General features: G+C 35.6%; 2 protein-coding genes across 2 annotated transcripts; both read right to left on the bottom strand.

Annotated features, from left to right (window-relative positions):
- Positions 1-7407: 7407 nt before the first annotated feature.
- LOC136227631 (oleosin 1-like) lies at positions 7408-8130 on the bottom strand. Its single transcript, XM_066016382.1, has 2 exons — positions 7807-8130; positions 7408-7732 (listed from the first exon to the last, which is right to left on the bottom strand). The coding sequence occupies exons 1-2, from the start codon at positions 8085-8087 to the stop codon at positions 7597-7599; spliced, it is 417 nt and encodes a 138-aa protein (XP_065872454.1). The 5' UTR covers positions 8088-8130; the 3' UTR covers positions 7408-7596.
- A 10984-nt stretch (positions 8131-19114) lies between these two features.
- LOC136227069 (oleosin Cor a 13-like) lies at positions 19115-19865 on the bottom strand. Its single transcript, XM_066015791.1, has 2 exons — positions 19541-19865; positions 19115-19465 (listed from the first exon to the last, which is right to left on the bottom strand). The coding sequence occupies exons 1-2, from the start codon at positions 19822-19824 to the stop codon at positions 19330-19332; spliced, it is 420 nt and encodes a 139-aa protein (XP_065871863.1). The 5' UTR covers positions 19825-19865; the 3' UTR covers positions 19115-19329.
- Positions 19866-21093: the final 1228 nt, after the last annotated feature.

The following is a 21093-nucleotide window of genomic DNA, read 5'->3' as shown; positions in this document are numbered from 1 at the left end:
GGACTCGAACCCTCGATCGTTTGGTCCAAGCAACTCTAATACCATGTCATGGAACCGTTTGAACTAAAAGCTCAAGATGATTAAGGCTTAATCGTATATCTTATATTAATCTCTGACACATTCTAATCCCCAAATAAATATGAAAATTTGTAAATTGATTTCCGAAACAATAGATTAGTCTAATTATTATATACTACTTTATTGTGATAAAAAACATTTATCAATTTATTATTTATTTTGGTAATTTTTCTTTTGTTACAAAATCAAACATAAATCATATAGTGACAACACTTTTATTATGAAAATATACTAGTCACATTAATTATCTAGTGATAATTACTTATGACAGCAAAAATGTGATAAAATCTTTTTATCATAACAAATATATCAAGCGTGACAAATTCTAATCTGAATTTATGTTACAACATTATATATATATATATATATATATATATATATATATATATATATATATATATAATAAAAAGTGTGACCACGTACTTCTATCATAATATTTACTAGGCCATGACTTATTGTCACAAAATATTTTGATAAATATTTGGTTTTGTTTTTTCATTTTTTTACTAATTGTAATTTTGTCATAATAAGTACATTAATTGCAAAAACAGTTATTTTATCGTACGGATGTTTCGTTACATCTTTATATATTTATGACAAAAACGACGTGGCAATTTGTTTTTATCATAATACGTATTAAGTTCTACTTTCTTGTGATAAATATTTCAACAAAATATTTTTTTCTCACTATTTCTTTTGTTTTTTTTACCTTTTCTTACTAATTATTATTTGATCACAATAAATACATTAATTGTGATAAAAAAATTATTTTTACGTATGAATTTTTGTCACAACCTTATATATTTATGACAAAAATATGTGACAATTTTTTTTTGTCATAATATTCATTGACTGATGCTTTATTGTGATAAATATTTGGACGAAACATTATTTTGTCATAATTTTGTTTGGAATTTTCACATTTTTTTACTAATTATTTTTTTGTCACAATTAGTACATTAATTGTGACAAAAATTATTTTGTCAGACGAATTTTCGTCACAATATTAGATATTTGTTGTAGTGACAAACACATTCTATAGGAAGAAGTTTTTATATTAAGCACCCAATCTTTCATTCGGTAATTAAAACTTCTTATAATATATATGGATCTGTATTATACGTATCAAAATATATATAAAAAGTGTTAAAAATATGTATGAAAAGTGTTAAATGAAAAACTGAATGTTTCTAATATACTAAGATACTAAATTTAAATTGTTATTTATTTAAATCCATAAAGAGATGCATTTTTTTTTTTTTTTGAGAGAAATAGAACTTTATTAACTTTCAAGATCTGAACATAACAAATTGTTAAGCCAATGTGGCTCAATAAATGAAACAAATGTGTTAGCGTGTAATCTAGCGTTGCGAGCAATAGCATGCACAACTCCGTTGGCTAACCTAGGAACAAAATCAACCTTGTAATCTACTTGGTTGTTTAGCATGATCCGGCATTCCTGGATCAAATCTCCATATTCATTGATACTGACCGTTTGAGAGTATAAGTCGTCCACCACGGTTTTCGCGTCGACTTCAAAACTAACATTCCGCAACCCCATAGCTCGAACCCATCTCATACTTTCTCTTAGGGCGATTGCTTCTGCTGTCTTTGGTTCGACTCGACAAGGGTTTTGCGAGCTGAAAAGTGCATAGAAAGACCCATCTTCCTTTCTTATGATAGCTCCTGCTCCACATACACCTTCGTTTTCCCATAGTGCGGTGTCTATATTGCATTTTAGTCTCCCTCGAGGGGGTCGTTTCCATCTACGTCTGCTGCTGTTTATCAGAAACCTGTCCCCAGTACCACTTTCAATGCCTGAATTGCTTGCAACAGGTCTACACCGTGTGCCACTTATACCCGCGTCTGAGTTTTGCTGCTGAACCTCATTTTCTACCGCCTCAGTACCATCCTCAGCCTCCGTTCTACTCGGTCTATCAGCATGAAAAACAGCAGCAATTCTTACAGGATTTATGACGTTACCTGCAGGTTCAAGTCCAGATGCATCACGCGAGCGCCTCATACCTGGGTTTGCAATTCCTTCTACGTTATTACTGTCAAACCCCACCCTTCCTTCCTTCTTGTTCCGCGCTTCCCTCCAGTCCCATAGGAATCAGAACGAGATGCCCAGCGCCACTCTCGCTCCTGTCAGCACTACACTCCAAACCACATTGTTCCGCTGACACCAGATCGTCCATAGCGTTACAACTATAGTGACCAGCTTCTCATCCGGCTCTAAAGAACAGATATCACCAAGCCATCCTACTACAGATCCTTCCACATTAACCGGCCAGATTCCTTCAGTTTCTTCCCAGCACTTGTAGGCGTACTCGCAATCAGTAAACAGGTGCCCGTTCGTCTCAGTTTCAACATTACACATCGGACACACAGCAGCAATAGGTACAAATCTAGCACATAAATTACTTCTAGTTGGCAAAAAATTCATACACAGCTTCCAAATAAAGAGCTTAATTTTAGGGGGAAGAGAGAGTCCCCAAAATCTCCTCCAGGCTACAGAAGACCTGTTGTTACTTCGAATTTTTTCAAGAGCTTTATACCCCGACTTCGACGAATATCGCCCATCTTTTGAGAAGTGCCATATCAACTGATCCTCCTGTTCTATCATCGGAATGAACATTCTACTAATAACAGCAGCGTCCCTAACCCCAAACCATGCACTTACTTTTGCCTGATCCCATGCCCTGCTCATAGGTAGGAACAAGTCCCTTACTGTGGTCTGAGCTGGCATCTCATCTCTCGCCTCCGCCACCTTAAACCCCTCATTATCTACGAGCAATGGATCAATCCCTACTCTGATTGTGTCTCCTCTCCCAATCTTCCATCGTAATCTCGTCTTTAATACCTCAATAGATTTCCACACACTCCTCCAAATATAGCTGGGATTGTGTCCCAATTTGGAGGAAAGAAAAGCGACCCTCGGGTAGTATCTAGCTTTGAAAATCCTGCTTACAAGTGTGTGGGGATTGTGTAATAATTTCCATCCCTGCTTTCCTAGCAGTGCAAGGTTGAAATCATGAAGCTCCCTAAACCCCAATCCTCCTTTATCCTTTGCAATACACATTCTTTCCCATTCTGCCCAGTGAATTTTCCTATTACCATTATCTTTTTTACCCCACCAAAAGGAGTTCATCATCCTTTGTAGCTCATCACAAAGTGTTTTGGGTAGAAGAAACGTACTCATACAAAACGTAGGCAGTGCTTGCGCTACTGATTTCAACAGAACTTCTTTACCGGCTGTAGACAGGAAGCGAAAACTCCAACTACTGAACCTTTTCCTCAGACGTTCCTTAAGGAACTCGAAGACCGCTCTCTTAGACTTGCCGATTAGGGATGGAAGCCCGAGATAACGGCCTGTGTCGAGTGGGGAATGCACCTGCAACAGATTGCTAATGGCCTCACGATCCTCATTGCCCACATGTCTGCTAAAGAAGATGCCAGACTTTTCAAAATTGATATGTTGGCCTGAAGCAATTGCATAATCCTTAAGGATTTCGGCAATCGCCTGTCCTTCAGCAACTGTAGCCCTGAAAAACAGAAAACTATCATCAGCAAAAAATAGATGGGACACACTAGGTGCACCTCTGCAGACTGCAACGCCTTTTATCCTTCCCTCCGTTTCAACTTTTACTAGCAAATTTGACAGGACCTCTGCACATAGTATGAATAGGTAAGGCGAAAGTGGGTCTCCCTGTCTAATTCCTCTACCAGGAATAATTGGGCCTACTAACGAACCATTAATAGCCACCGAGTATGAAACAGTAGTGATACACATCATGATCCAGTCAATCCAGGTGCTATTAAAGCCCAACTTCACCATAACTCCCTTCAGGAATTCCCAATCCACCCTATCATAGGCCTTGCTAATGTCAATTTTCAAGGCTACTTCACCCTCCTTGTTTCTGTCCCTTTTCTGCATATTGTGAAGGGTCTCGAAAGCCACCTGCACACAATCAACCAGAGATCTCCCAGGGATAAAAGCTGCTTGACACTCAGATATTACTTTGGGAAGGATACATTTAAGCCTATTGGCAAGGACCTTTGCAATAATTTTGTACAAAACATTGCATAGTGAAATAGGTCTTAAATTGGACATCTTGTCAGGGTTCTCGCACTTAGGGATTAAGACAATAATTGTGTCATTCAGATGCTCAGGAAAGGATTTCCTTTGCAACCACAAATTACAGGCACTGAAAATTTCCATTCCAATTTCGGGCCAGAAGTGTTGAAAAAACCCCGGGCTTAAGCCATCCGGGCCTGGTGACTTATCCGGGTGCATTTGAAATGTGGCTCGTTTAAATTCCTCAAAGGAAAAAGGGGCAGTAAGTGCCTCATTCATATTATCAGAAATTTCAGGAGGGAGAGAGTTAAGTAAGTCTAATGAAGAAACCTGGGCTTTACTGAAGAGGTTTTGAAAGTACCCAGCTGCAATCCCTTGAATCCCGACATCATCCTCAACCCTGTTACCCCCTTCATCCAGCAAACCACTGATTTTATTCTGGCGTTTTCGAGCATTCACACTTGCATGGAAGAACTTGGAATTGGAATCCCCTCCTCTTAGCCAGAAAGCCTTGGCCCTCTGCCTCCAGTATGCTTCTTCTTGTTCCAGCAGAAAGCTTAATTGTTTCTTGACTGCGAGGAAACGTTTGACAGAATCCTCATCTTCCTTATCTTTCAAGAACAACAATAACTTCCTGGCTCTGTCGATTTTTTGTGTAAACCGACGTTTAAAGCCCCTACCCCACTGCTCCATCGACGCTGAACATGCCGACAACTTAGAGCAAACTTCTCTTCTACCACATCCCGCCCACGATTCTCTAACCAGCTTCACAAAATCCTGTTCCTGGAGCCACGCCATCTCAAATCTGAAACTGACCCGGCGATGTTGTCTTTTCGGGTTAAAGGTAGTCAAAAGAAGTGGTGTGTGATCAGAGTAATCAGAGATGAGGTTGTGTAGTGTATACTCAGGAAACTTTTGTACCCAACTTGTAGAGGCGAGCCCTCTGTCTAGCTTCTCTTGAACCCAATGCTGCGTACCTTTACCCCTTTCCCATGTAAAAGGGCTTCCTTGAAGCTCAAGGTCAAAAATATCTGCTGTTTCAATGATGTCCGCGAATTGCCTGATTAGATGCCTAGGGTACTCTGGCCCCCCTCTCTTTTCCTCCTGGCTTAGGACACAATTGAAGTTCCCAGAACCACTTTCGGTAATGAAGAAACAGCACTGATGACTTCCAACAATCTCCAGGATGCCTGATGTTGTCCCCTATCTGCGTAACCGTAAAACCCGACTAGCCGCCAATTACCATTCACTGCATCTCGGATTGTCATATCAATGTGGTGATTAGAAAACCCTACGATTTGGAGATCAACTGACTCTTCCCAAAAAACGGCTAACCCTCCGCTCCTTCGCTGACAATCAACTGCAAAGCTACCACTAAAACCAAACTTTCTTCGAATACTATCAATCTTCGTTTTACTCACCAATGTCTCAATTAGGAAAACAATGGAGGGCTTGTGGATCCTCAGAAGCCCTCCTAGTGAACGAACTGCACGGGTGTTTCCCAGTCCCCTACAGTTCCAACTTAGGCAACTCATTGGTGCTGGCGGGCCTGATCTTCAGGCCTCGCCGATTCAAGATTAATAGGTGGCACTTGATCCTTTGATACGGAAGGAAGTGTCCCCTCTGAACTTTCCTTTGACGCACTGTCCGCCGCTCCCCTTCTCCTTTTCCTTTCATCCAGCAGTTCAAACTCATCCTCCTCCTCATTATTCATGTCCACATCCTAGTTGGTGATCTCTGAAATAGTAATAGGCTGCAACACTCTACCTGCTGCGATGGGTTTGTTTGTCTCCACCCCTTTGCCCCTACCCCCTCCATGGTTCTGTTGAAAGCTAGTTTTTAAACCACTGCCATACTGTTTGCTTGCTGTTAGGAACGCTGGGAGCTTTGATGCATCCTCCCCTCTTTTCAACCCTCCGGACCCACTACCACTTCCACAACTTGGTTCTCTCAGCCATCTATCCCCTGCACTCTCACTGCTCCTTCTTAAAGGCGCTTTGAGCCATTCACCCCATTCTCTGGTGATGCTCGCTTTGGACACTCGGAACAGCACTTCACAGTACCTGTCGGTATGCCCTAACATCCCACATATGTAGCAAAAATGAGATAGTCTCTCATACTTGAAATGAATATATGATAACCCTGAGTCCGCTTTGCCGATTTTTTTGTAGCGCTTTAGAGGTTGTCTTGCATCAATAATCACTCTAATGCGCATGAACTGACGCCTGACACTGGCGTTATTGTTCTCGCCATATTCACTGAAGTTCCCGATCTGCCTTCCTATGACCTCAGACATAGTGCCTGGAGGGAGGTTATAGATACAGACCCAGATTTGGTACTTCGAAAAGAGGCACATCTTCTGCAAGTACCCCTGGCTTCCAATCGCTTAGCACCAGCATGTAATTGTCAATTGACCACGGGCCTCCCGCAATGACCCTTTCCTTGTCTACCTCATGGAAAAATTCGAAGCTGAAGAGGTTGCCATCCAGTTCGTTTATGGCAACTTGACGGCCCGGCCTCCACAACGCCGCTATCAGACAAAAACCGGCCAACAACGGTGAGCCCATTCGCCCTTTCCACCTGCTGTTCCTTGGCCCCTGCTATGTCGAACGCATCATGCTCTGTTTCCCCCAATCCTAGATTCTCGAACTCTTTCTCCATAAAGAGATACATAATTTTAAATTATTATTTAATTGTGATTATTGAAAATTGTATATTAATTTAGTTCTATCAAATTAATTTTAATTTTGGATACAAAAAATATATGAAATTTTCATGTTTAATTAAAAATAATTTTGATATATATAAAATATGACTATATGAAGTATCCTTGTTATTATAAAGGACCAATCCTAAAATTTCTCTTTTTATTAGTTTGGGTTGACTTGTTTTTTTTATCAAATAGCTAACGGGTTATGAACCAATTCTTAGATTTCTTCTTTGATTGGATTGACCCATTGAACCAATCCTTAGATTTCTTCTTTGATGGATTGACCCACCCATTGAACCAATCCTTTAGATTTCTTAGGATTGGATTGATTTTTTAATCAAATATTGAACCATGAATACCCCTAAGCTGATGTAAAATTAGATTCACAACCTCAATTCTCTAACCAAATAGATCTTTAAACAATATGGCTTATCCATCAAATGAACCTTAGCTCAAAAGCATTCCCCCCAACTATTAGCTATAGAGGAAATCAATAACTACTAATCTGGAGTATCAATTATAAACTAAAAGCCGTACGCAATTATTCCAGAAAACGAAGAAATTAGACTTCATTACAAGACTCTTAATCACACACTGTTACTGTATTAGGCGAAGAAGTTATTTTAAACAAACACTCAGCCAACGGCATCAGATACAAAACCAATTCCAAATTAACCCCAAAACCATAAAATGGCTCCTTTCAACTTCACACGCCATTTTTACATCTCTTCTAAGGGATGTGTGCACGCCTCACTTGTTGTCCAACCTCTTCTGCCCTATCCTTCATCTCTCTCGCCTTCCCTGCCAGCTTCAGCCTTGCCTGGTCCAAACTCTCTGCCCCTGGTGGTTTCTTTCCAGTCACATACCTGTCATTTTATTAAATCAACACATTATAAATTAATTTCTTCATTTGTGCATAAATGTAATTAAGTTAAAGTACCTATAGATCCAGGAGAGAACAGAAATTGCAGCAACACCGAAACCGCCGGAGGCCAAGAACCCAGTAATGATGAGACCAACTGTGATTACAGCCGGAACAAGTACAGGGCTGAAAATGACGAGCAATGGGGTAGCTATGGTCAGACCAATGACAGTTCCAACTAATACTAAACCGGAAAGGACAAGGAGGGAACCACCGGCAGTCACGGCGGTTGCTGCTTTGACAACCTGGTAAGACGGGGGCTGTTGGTCCCTTGTCTGTGTAGAAATCTGATCAGCCATTGATTAATATATGAGGAGGAGGAGGAAGAAGATGGGTTTGATGGAAGTAGAAGGAAAGAGGAGGGAGTGATTTATAGAAAGGGGAAAGTGGAGGAAAGGTAGCAAGGTGTTGAAGAGAAACAAGGCACGTGTTAAGGAGGTTGTCATGCATGCAATCTAATTGCTTTCATTTCCCGACACGTTTTATTGTTCAATTTGAAAGACTTACATGAGATGGAACGCCCTTAGCAATCAAACGGACCGGACTCCTGCCTTCTTCTTTCTCCCGGTGGTATTCGGCTTCTTCTTCTCCTTCCTCTCTCTCTTCCTCTTTGGTTTGTTCTAATATTAGGAATGAAATCATTACGCCCAGTTAGTTCATGCTATGCTTGGTGCGGGACCCATTTTTTTGAGCCAATAAAGTATAGAGCCACTTTCATTTTCTACAGCAGCTATCCAATTTTCGTGTTTGCTATTGAAAAACTAATCCTTTAAACTAAATGAATAAGTTCAACCATTCATTTTATTATCCCTTTTTAGGTTATTAAGAGCATCTCCGTTAAAGAGTACTTAAAACAGTGTTAAATTGATGTGACATTTAGTTTGTCAATTTTCAAAGGATATCTATTATTGAAGTGAAGGTGCGATGCTAAAAAAGTTGTTAAGAGGTTACCAATTTTTGTCAACCTTGAAGTAAGGTTGCTAAATATTTTTTAATATAAAAAAGTTGATTTACTTGAATACTATTGGTTCATCTTTTTGATGAATTTCTCTCTCATTTCACTATTGGTTAAAAATATTTATAATTAAATAAATTATATATTAAGTAATGATTTGTGGGGTCATTGTGACAACTTTTAAAGTTGCTTTACTATTGGAATATTTTTAAATAAAAGTTACCAGGAGTGATGTGGATTACTAAATTAATAAAATATTGTATTTTACATGTATCAATTTTTAGCACTCTTTAGAGCAATCTTTAGAGCAACCTGTTGGAGATGCTCTAAAGAATTCCAAAGTGATGCTATCATAAGCAATCATTTTCTTAAAGAACTAGTTTTTGACCCGTGCGATGCACGGATTCATCTTAACATATAAATATTAACAAAAATATAATCTAATAATTACAATTAATGATATAAAGGTGCTATATAACTTAAATATTATTATTTTATTTTCACATTTACCTTAAATAATGTTTTTTAATAGATAAATCTAATAATTTAATTAAAATTAATATATTATATATTATATTATGTTTTTTATCAGTAAAAAAGGAGGAAGTGACACATCAGCTCAATCTTTACTATTTTATATTATATATATATATGGAGAGAATTAGAGAGATTTTAGGGATTAATTTAAATTATGTAGAACTCTTAGATATAGATATGCAGAGAATTAGAGAGATTTTAGGGATTAATTTAAATTCTGTAGAAGTCTTAGATATAGTACGGATAAAATAATCTTTTTATAAATAAATATAATAATATAACTAAAGTTAATATATTATATTTTTTTATCAGTAAAAAAGGAGGAAGTGACACCTCAGCTCCATCGTTACTGTTTTATATTATATATAGATATGTAGAGAATTAGAGAGATTTTAGGGATTAATTTAAATTATGTAGAACTTTTAGATATAGATATGTAGGGAATTAGAGAGATTTTAGGGATTAATTTAAGTTCTGTAGAACTCTTAGATATAATACGGATAAAATACCCTTTTTATAAATAAATATAATAATATAACTAAAGTTAATATATTATATTTTATATTATATTTTTTATCAGTAAAAAAGGAGGAAGTGACACCTCAGCTCCATCGTTACTGTTTTATATTATATATAGATTCCAAAGTGATGCTATCATAAACAATCATTTTCTTTGTGGCCAGTTAGAAAACCTTAAAACCCTTAACATCCTTATCAACTCTTAGAGTAACTAAATAGGCTAAATCAAATATATGCATGAGGCAGTGGACATACTAGAGAAATATTTAAATTTGTCCCCTTCTTCCTTAGAGCATCTAGCTATTTGACTCTTTAAAATAATATAAAATATTAGTTTAGTCAAATTTAGCTAACCAAATTTATGTTTTGCTCCAACCATGCTAGCTATTTAACTCTCTATTTGATTATTTTATCATTAAAGTAATTAAATTTAAAGAAAAAAAGAAAAAGTAGAAAAAATATACAAAGAAGAAAGAGAAAGAATGAATAAAAAATAGAAATAGCTAGTCAAAGAGACTAGCCACATTTAACTAGTGAAAATAACTAGCTATTTATTTTAGAGAGTCATATCATCTTATTGGAATAGTCACCTTCTATAGAATTTTATAGGAGGGTCCGGATCTTCCAACTCTAAAAAATACCTTCCACTCAAATACTGACACATATCCAAATTATCAATTAAAAAACATTTTTATCTCATTAATTGCAGAATCGTAGCCTTCTTCTTCTTCCTTATTTCTTTCCACCGACGTCCTCCTGCATCTGATCTCCACCACCAATTTCCGTCGAGCCTTCTTCTTGTTGTTGTTTAATTTTAGGCTGCACAGCTTGATGATTGGTGTGACGAACGATCCATATCTATTACATTATTAACCCCTTAAAAATAAGCAGGACATCGACCTGTGAAATGAAATCAAAAGTGCATGTGATGCAAGTACCTTCCTTTTGAGAAGTCCAACTATTCTAGAATTTTTAATAAGATTTGTACTAATTAAGAAACAAGCCACTTATCACTTATCAGTAACATGATTTCCTAATTGGATTTGGAATTTGGATGCCATGAACAAGCCATTTATCAGTATCATGATTTCGTTTATGTATTTAAGCTTGGGAGACGTAGTATAGACACCACGTTTGATGTATTCTTTCAAATTGATACTATTCGAGTCGGCGGCAGATATCGACCTCGGAGATCAGCGGCGGAGATCGGTTGAAGAAGGGTGACAGGAGATGGAGAAGGGCGTCGGTGGAAGGGGTTGCGTCAACGAAATAAGGAAGAAGAGGAGAGCTGTGAGTCCTTAATTAATTAGATAAAAATGATTATAAAAGAATATATAAAAATGTTTTTTAATTGATAATTTATACATGTGTCAGTATTTGAGTGGAAGGTATTTTTTAGAGTTGGAAGACCCGGCCCTTCCTATAAAATCCAGTGTCTCTATATGGCTAGCTAAATTTAACAATTTAAAGAGTCATGTCACCCTATTGGAGATGCTCTCACAAGTTAAAGTCAAAAGGGATACTATATTTAAGAAATGAATAAAATCTACCTCCTGGTTGAAATTACCTCCCTCGTCTCCAATTTTCTTACCCTTTTCTTTTGAGGCACCTTTCTTTCATCCCATATTCACTACAAATTAAAGGAAGAACACCAATTGGGGGAAAAAATAGTGATAAAATTCAAAATTTACACAATTTAAAGTTAGCTTCCTAATTTAAAGTGAATAATTGAAAGTTAGCTCAAACTTTACAAAACATAAACCAAAAAGATATAACTAATTGCAAAAATTAAGGACTATAAAGTATATTTTAACATTAGAGGTTAGATTTATGCAAGATTACAATAACTTAGCCTAAAAACACAAAAGTGTAAATACCCAAAATTAAAGGTTTGCAAAAAAATCACAGTTAGAGGGCATACATTTTAACCAAAACATGTTAGAATTATATATTATAGAACAAATAAACAAGAGATTAACAAAAACATGTAAGGAAAAGCATAAATTGAAAAAGGGTAAAAGTTAGGTTTTCTACAAAGAACGGATTAGAGAGTATAAATTGAAAAACTAGAGTTAGAAACATGTATAAAATAAAAAAATTAGTAAAAAAACCATATCTCAAATGTTGATTTTGGTGGAAGATTTAAGATCTGGGGTTTAGGGTTGTTGAAGATCAAGATGAGAGAGAGAATGAAGTATGGATGAATGAGAAGATAGGGGGGTAAAAGTGTAAAAAAGAAATCAACATTTAATTTCTGAAAAAAAAAAGTTTTTATTTTTTTTATTTTGGATATTTAGGTACAAAAATTCGGAATTCACATAGTGACTCCCGAGCTCAGCTCATCGAGCTGAGGGGCTGCCTCTCAACTCAGATTTTTTGGGATTTTTTTTTTATACTGAAAGTAAAATAAACTAAAAAGACGAATAAAGAAAATATCAAAGAAAAAAGATTAAATTAAACCAAAATGAATAATCTTAACAATTTATTCAAAGTCGGGACAAACCGGCTATCTTACCCCCTCTACCTACTCTTTCCTTAGGATCTTCAGGTTCTTTTCTGTGGTGCTTGGGAGACAAATTTGGGACCTTTCTTGCATTTCCCAGTTCATCTGAGCCACTTGATTGCTCAAATCTTTGTAGAAGGCTTTATTATTTGCAAGCCGAGATGACATCTCCTTCAGAATAATCAACATTTCATCTTGGGAGCAGAAGGTTGTGTAGTAGCTTGAGCTTGCTGCTGGTACGGGGGCATTCCAAGCTCTTGTTCCATGTGCTCATTAATGAATCCACTAGGAGGCCTTAACACATTCTGGTTAGAGTTACCATATGACAATTCTCTATATTAATCCAAATGCCCTGATTCTTGAACCTACTGAAACTAGACATATATGGGTATAACATATCCAAAATTCACTTTAATATCACTTCTACACAATATATGGCATGCAAAATGATTCTGTCTTATTTCCAGCCAAAAAACAGACTATCCAGATTTGCATCTACCATAATGCACTCAACCTATCTCACACTAAACACAATGGATTGCCAAAACCTTTCTCAAGTTCTGGTTAGGCCTTAACCTTTCTCAAATTATGACTCTAAGGTCCTCAAAATGCTACATCAACATGGCTGCCTCACATGACATTCAACTCGTGTCTATCACCTAGTATGCTTCCTAACTTGACTTGTTTGACTCGAAAATGGAAGAAATTGGAAGAGTTTTCTTTGGAGAGGTTTAGGATATGAACAAGGAAGGTTTTGCTGAAGCTTTGGTCGAAATTGTGGCTGGAATAGATAAAGAATGAGTTGTGCACATCATTTGGCAAATGAAGAGGTGTATTTTGTCTTAATATTGGGGTGACACCTCGTGCTTGCTCACAAACCTCAAATTCAGCCCTCCTAAAGTGTAACTTAATCAATTTAGGACATATGAATTCATTCATTCATTCATTTAAGTCCTAACTCAATTAACCAATCGTTACATCTTAACGATACACTAATCGTCTACTAATCGCACGGTAATCGCATTATGCATATGAAACTTCTAATGACAATGCGATGAATCTAAAATGTATGTATTCAATCATGAAAACATATATGAATGTGGGAAGATGTATATGTTAGGGTTTTAGGGATGTTACAGTTGAGGTCTTCTACAGTTGTTATTATAGGAGTTATAGTTATTGGGGTTTTGATTGTACCTTTGTTGTCCCCCCAACATAGTTCACGTTCTCCATACTAGTGAAGGGGTTGCCGATTTGACAATATTTACCGTGATGGCCGCCGCTACAGTGCACATAAAAGGGAGGCGGTACTGATTCAGATTCATCTTAGCCATCAGGACGTCCATTTTCTTACTTAACTCTGCCATAGCAGGATTCACTTCTTGATTCTCCATGGCAAACACTCGTTTCCTTGACAGACCGGTAAGTTTCTCATCTTGCCACTTCACATTCTTCCTAGCTAACTCATTGATCATCTCATATGTCGCATTAGCTGATTTTCTAAACAGATCTCCACCTGCAGCGGAGTCTATAGTAGGCCGATTAATAGGCATCAAACCATGGTAAAAGATGCTTACTAACGAGTGTTTAGGAATATCATGATGTGCGCCCATGCGGATTTCCCATGTGCCCCTGTAACGAGTGTTTAGGAATATCATGATGTTGAGGAACTCCGTTCATCTTCGAGGTGTCAGCACAAATAAAAAAATCTATCCATATGGTCATTTGGATTTTCTTATACCTCACCTTCAAACAAGCCGGATTGTTGGATCAACTGAATCATTCCTGACTTGATTTCATAAGAGTTGGCTTGGATATTGGGAGCCACAATCCCACCCAAGTTGTGGTGTCAGTGTGGTGCTATAATCTCGCTCATCGAACGGTTGTCTAGAGCTCCATTCTCAGAGTTGTCATGACTGTTCTCATTGTGGTTCTCCATTACAATGGGCTGAATGTTTCTAGTTCGTTTGCTCCTGCAAATAGAATGTTCAAGCTCAATGTTAAGTGGGACACAAAATGCACCTTTAGATCGAGTATGCATAGACTGAAAAAGGTAAATAAAGCAAGAATTTAGAATTTACAAAATCTAAAATTATGAATATTATACAACAAGTATAACTTCACAAGTTCATAAGTTAGAGACATTATTCAACAAGTAAACTGATGGTGTAAGGAACACAATTTACAACTATAGACGTTTAATTACGATTCACAAAATCTGAAATTGGTTTACAGCTATATACCCTAAACAATTTTCAACCATATTAACAAGAGCGATTATAGAGCAGCATAAGGTAAGAGTTATAATTACAAAAGTAAAAATTACAACAATTGATATGTTCAAAAATCCACAATTATAGGTCTAGAATTTAGAGCTTTAATGTGAGAACCTAAACCATAGTTTTATCAAAGTAAGATGTTTGTAAAAGTGCAAAACAATATCAGAAAACTACAGCTATGAGCATGTTCAAACTAAGCTATAGATTGTATATGGTAGTTATGGTTACAATGTGCAAAGATTATGTGTTTCTCTTAAGCATAGAGCAATTAGTAAGATTAAAAAGTGCAGACATATAATAAACACAACCAAAACTCACATTTGCAAATCAATAAATATAAACAAATATAGTATAAACAAGTATATGCCTAAACTAACAAATTTGACCTTTAGTTCGATATTGCTGGAATATAAATCCCCGAAAACGGTGCCAAAAAACTTGATACGCCCCGAGTTGATACTCAAAGGCTTATTAAGGGATAAGTGTACCTCATCGTTATCAAGTAATAAATCCGAAAAGTTCATGTATCGAATCCATAAGATTTATACCACAACTACCAAACTACTCGGTTTCTAGTGTTATTTAGGCAGTGGAAAATTAGATTTTGGGTTTGTTTCTAAATTAATCTACTCCTAATGTGATACAGATCGGTTCATAAATTTCCAAGAATGAAAATGATACGATACAATAAAAACAAATATTCAAACAGCATTGAATTTATGATTATGAGAAATTCAATATAGCATAGACATACTTAAAGATTGAACCAACTTATCCTCCTAGGGTACTTAGTACGCAATTCCTTTATTACAGTAATCTAAGGGTTCAGAAATTTGGATCTGTTATTCTGATGTCGTCAATACCTATATTCTCAGGTCTAAACAAACAGATCAGGTTCACCATATGAACCTAAAAAATATTGGGACTTTGAATGACTCAATCAATATGCTAGACGGACATTAAAAACTCATAAACATGAAAGCTAAACTGAATTAATATTTGTATTTAAAGATAGAAAAATAAAGTATCTTAGGATACTACCGATTCAGAATTCATGGGAAGGATCTAAAGTAAACAAAAATAAAAAGGTAAAAATCCATTTTGAAACCTGTTGACTCAAGTGATCATCTTTCTGAACTTAACATGGATGAATTTGAGAATTTGTTGAATGTATGAAAATGAAACTATCTCAGATGTTAATGGCTGAATGGAAGAAGATGAATTTAATTCTCAAGATGAAAGAAATTTATTAAATAAACTCTGAAAAAAAATTGTGCTTACAAAGAAAATAGAAAATTAATTCTAAAGCTTAAGCTAACTAATAATACTTAAAAAAAAGTTGATTACAAAGTCGATTACAAAGTCAGGAAAAATAAATTATAAACTAAAAATAAAACTATGAACTAATAAAAATCTCTGAAAAACTAATTACTGATCTACCTATTCTAAAACTGCTTAATAAAAAAGTTGTCTCACTTTAGTATGAAAACCCAATTATTTAAATACGAAAAGAAACTAAAAATAATCCTAAAAATCTGCCAAAATATTTCTACAGAATTTTTAGTTAAATTTGAATTCAGCCCATGAATCTGGTCAAAACCTCTCTTAATTCTGAACTGTAAAAATCTCCACATTTTGTCTCTAAAAATCTCCAAATAATCTCATAAAATATTATTAGATAATTTACCCAAAATTAATTAATTATCTTACTAAAAGTCATTTTTAATTACCAAATCAAAATTGATTTTTATTTTTTGTAAATTAATTTCTTAATTTTGAGTACAGATTAAAATCAACATATCATATGAAATATTAATTTATTAAAAATGACAAAATACCGACAAAAGTTATGAATATTTAACAAAATGCTAAAAAAGTAATTAAAAACTAGATTGCCCAATCTAGTTGCAGCTTAAGTATATCATAAGCAAAAAAAAAAAAAAAATAAACAGACTAGATTGCCCAATCTATGACAATTGCAGCTTAAGCGTATTATAATCTCAAGCGAGGAATTATCACTTAGGGTATCATAATCTCGAGCTTAGAGTATGAAAACATATCAAAAAGACAAATACACTCTATATTTGATTTTAAATTGTTATTTAAACTACTCACTTAGGAGAAATTGTTATTTAAGCCACTCACTTAGGGTATCATAATCTCTAAATAAGTCACTCACTTAGGATATCATTATCACGAGCTCAAACGAAATCATCATGACTTAAGGATGAAAACATATCAGAAAAGACAAATACACTCTATACTTAATTGAATCATCACTTAAGATATGAAAACAATATCAGAACGACAAATACACTCTATACTTTTAAATTGTTAGTGACTTAAATAAGTCACTCACATGATCTCTAAGTCACTCACTTAGGGTATATGATCTCCTAAGTCACTTAAGATTTAATTAAATCATTACTATGAAAACATGTCAAAAAAGACATACACACTACATTTAATTTTAAATTGATATTTAAGTCACTCATTTAGGGTGTCATGATCTATTTAGGGTGTCATAATCTCTAAGTCAGTCACACAAGTATCGTAATTATTATTTAAGTCACTCACTCACAGGGTATCATATCCACTCTTAAAGGTATAAAAACATATCAAAAAAACAAATACATTATACTCACTCTATATTTATTGTTATTTAATTCTAGTATTAAAACACATAAAAAAACTCTATATTTAATTTTAATTCCCGACTATTGAAAGTTTTAAGAAACTTTCATCACAAATTGTATATTAATTTATTTGTACCAAATTAATTTTAATTTTTTATATAAAAATACATGAATTTTGATGTTCAATTAAAAATAATTTTGATTTATATAATATACCAAAAAAAAAATACTCTATTCATTCAGTATCTTTGCTATTATAAGGACCAATCCTTGAGTTTCTTTTTTTTAAGATTAGATTGACTTGTTTTTTCATCAAATAGCTAATGGGTTACCAATTTTTAGATTTCTTCTTTGATTGGATTGATCTATTCTTAGCATAATCTATTCTTAGCATATCCGCTAGTATATCGGCTTTATTTAGTAGAAGACTTGTACTTGATTATAGATCTCTATAGACCCTCTTGCAACACGTCTTCTCACACAAGTTCAATTCATAAATCCTTTCCCTCTTACAGATCGCGCTTGTCAACGCTGCCCTTTCCCTCTGACAGATCGCGCTTGTCAACGTTGTTTGGTTGATCTAGTCTGTAAGAAATGCTGCTATTTTTGAGAGCAAGCCACCAAACATTCACGAGGAATTACGCTATCTTTGTTCTGCAATTCGTAGCTCTGATAGAATCAGCAACAGATCGGTATGGAATTCTGTTATGAAATTATGTATTCTCCATAATCTCGGGTTAAACGCTCGTCGTCATAGGACCTCGAATCATTGAAGTTAGATGACAGCCGTCTGATTGGATTAAAGCTAACACTGATGCCTCCCTGATTTCAGATAGAGCGGGTTGCGGTGTAGTTTTTTGAAATAGTTAGGGACATCCTCTTGGATCATTTGTCTTCCCCCTTGACTGTGCTTTGGTACACATGGGGGAATTGCAAGCTACTATTTTTACAGTTTCGATTGTGAGGTCACGTGGATAAACTCGTCTCTGGATTGAAAATGACTCGACTTACGTTATTCGAATTTTCTATGCTCGTACGCAGATCATTCCCTGGACAATGCATATGGATTGGTTAAATTGTTTAGATTCAACACATTGATTAAATTATTTAGATTCAATGACGTATATTGAGGTGGTTATTGTCTACCATGTATTCTGTGAAGAAAATCAAGTGACGAACGCTCTTACTAATTACAAACGTCTAGTCTCAGATTTACAAATGTAAAATACCCTTCCAAACTTTTGCTTACTAAGGATAATGCCCTTAATAAAGATATGTGGTTTCGTACTTTTTTTTCATCTCTTCTTTTCATTTATATATTTGGTTCTTTATTTTATATATTTGGTTCTTTATCTTTTCAAGGATAAAGATCTGGTTGGAATTTCCGTTCAACTAAGTCCATATTTCAATAAAAAAAAAAAATAGCTAATGGATTAACCCATTGAACCAATCCTTATATTTCTTCTTTGATGGATTGACCCACCCATTGAACCAATCCTCTAGATTTCTTCAGATTGGATTTATTTTTTAATGAAATAGCTTTTGGATTTTTTTGACCCATTGAACCATGAATACCCCTAATTAAGCTCATGTAGAATTGGATTCACTACCTCATTCCCTGACCAAATAGATCTTTAAAAAAGATGGCTGATCCATAAAGGAACCTTAGCTCAAAGGCATTCCCCTCAACCCGACTACTAAAAGGATCCTGGAACCCAACTAATGCTCTCTTAATTCTCCATCCATTTCTGGATGGATGGCTCTCCACTTGATCCGATCGGAGGGTATCCAATCAAATCCCCTGATCGTTCCTTCTTTTTGTTTTGTAGATCAGGTATTAATAAAAGCCCACATCAGGCTATCAAGGACATCAATAACTACTAATCTGCAGTATCAATTATAAACTAAAAGCCGTATGCAATTATTCCAAAAAACGAAGAAATTAGACTTCATTACAGGACTCTTAAACACACACTGGTACTGTATTAGGCAAAGAAATTATTTTAAACAAACACTCAGCCAACGGCATCAGATACAAAACCAATTCCAAATTAACCCCAAAACCATAAAATGGCTCCTTTCAACTTCACACACCATTTTTACATCTCTCTTCTAAGAGGTCTGTGTACCCGTCACCTGCTGTCCAAACTGTTCTGCCCTATCCTTCATCTCTCTCGCCTTCCCTGCCAGCTTCATCCTTGCCTGGTCCAGAGAATCTGCCCCTGGTGGATGCTTTCCGGTCACATACCTGCCATTTTATTCAATTAACACATTATAATTTATTTTCTTAATAAACACTGCACTAGAAAATGTAATTAAGTACCTATAGATCCAGGAGAGAACAGAAATTGCAGCAACACCGAAACCGCCAGAGGCTAGGAATCCAGTAATGATGAGACCAACTGTGATTACAGCTGGAACAAGTACGGGGCTGAAAATGACCAGCAATGGGGTAGCTATGGTCAGACCAATGACTGTTCCAACTAATATTAAACCGGAAAGGACAAGGAGGGAACCACCGGCAGTGACGGCGGTTGCTGCTTTGACAACCTGGTGAGACCGGGGGGGCTGATGGCCCCTTGTCTGTGTGGAAATCTGATCAGCCATTGATTAATATATGAGAGAAGATGGTTTTGATGGAAGTAGAAGGAAAGGGGATGGATTGATTTATAGAAAGGAGGAAGAAAGTTAGGGGTGGAGGAAAGGCAAGGTGTTGAAGAGAAACAAGGCACGTGTTAAGGAGGTTGTCATGCAGGGGTTGCATGCAATCTAACTGCTTCCATTTCCCGACACGTTTTATGTTCAATGTGAAAGACTAGATGAGATAGAATGGCCTTAGCAATAAAACGGACCGGACTCGTGCCTTCTACTCCTCTCCTTTATCGACCTTCTTTTTACCAAAATATACTCTAAAGAAAAATAGCTCAAAAATAATGATTTTTTTTTTTTTTTTTGTTACAAAGAGGGTTACCTGGGAATCCTAAAATTAGGGTTTACAGTGGAATTTACAGATCACCTATCAATAAGAACTAAATTTTAACGGAGTGGGGAATCGAACTATAAACCTGTCAAGTAGAGGTTCAACGCCTTACCACTCGATCCAACCCTCATTGGCACAAAATAAAACACTAAAATACTTTTAACTTGATTTTTAGCACTATAAATATAATTAAATAATTAAATTAGATATTGTATAATAACAATTAAAAAAGTTGGACCCCTTAAGACTCTTAGAACATTAATTTTATGGATAAATTAACATTCACTTAATTTTTTATATAATAATTAATAACATTTATTTAGATTTGTATAATAAAAAAAATTAGGCCCTTTAAATTTAGGGTCATGTGCAGGAAAGCTTTTTGTACACCCCTCTCCTACTTCCCTGACACCTCCTAATCCTGCCTAATGAGTTCTGTACACTTGTCCAGAACCCAACTAAATCAGTTATCGAGTTTGTCTCATGATTAATTATCTGTACCAGCAATTGAGAGTCCAACTCCATCACCACTCGTTTAAAACCCTTACACCAAGCAATCATTAAACCGTGATATAACCCCCACATTTCAGCTAACACCGACGAGAACAAACCGATATTCATAGTAAAATCACCCATCCAATGGCTCATATGATCCTGAATCAACCCACCCATACTCTTTGACGTGCCATCACAGTTCACCTTAACCCAATCAACTTTTGCTGTTTGATAAAACTAAAAATTAAGTGCTGAAAAAAATAAATACTGAAATTTTAAGTGCTGGAACTATTAAATGGTGTAAGTATTTGATAAATATTAAAAATAAGTGTTGAATATAAAAATATTAGTTGATAATGTTTAATTTAATATATTTTGATTTATCAAAATAAGTGATACGT

The sequence above is a fragment of the Euphorbia lathyris genome, chromosome 1 (assembly GCF_963576675.1).
Source record: "Euphorbia lathyris chromosome 1, ddEupLath1.1, whole genome shotgun sequence".
Lineage (NCBI taxonomy): Eukaryota > Viridiplantae > Streptophyta > Magnoliopsida > Malpighiales > Euphorbiaceae > Euphorbia > Euphorbia lathyris.
This window is presented reverse-complemented; position numbering and strand designations above follow the sequence as displayed.

What these genes read in the sequence shown, in the direction of transcription:
- LOC136227631 (XM_066016382.1), bottom strand. Translation starts at nt 8,087, where the DNA reads ATGGCTGATCAGATTTCTACACAGACAAGGGACCAACAGCCCCCGTCT. An exon ending in GTTCTCTCCTGGATCTATAG is followed by an intron (nt 7,733 to 7,806) that starts GTACTTTAACTT and finishes ATAAAATGACAG; the next exon opens with GTATGTGACTGGAAAGAAAC.
- LOC136227069 (XM_066015791.1), bottom strand. Translation starts at nt 19,824, where the DNA reads ATGGCTGATCAGATTTCCACACAGACAAGGGGCCATCAGCCCCCCCGG. An exon ending in GTTCTCTCCTGGATCTATAG is followed by an intron (nt 19,466 to 19,540) that starts GTACTTAATTAC and finishes ATAAAATGGCAG; the next exon opens with GTATGTGACCGGAAAGCATC.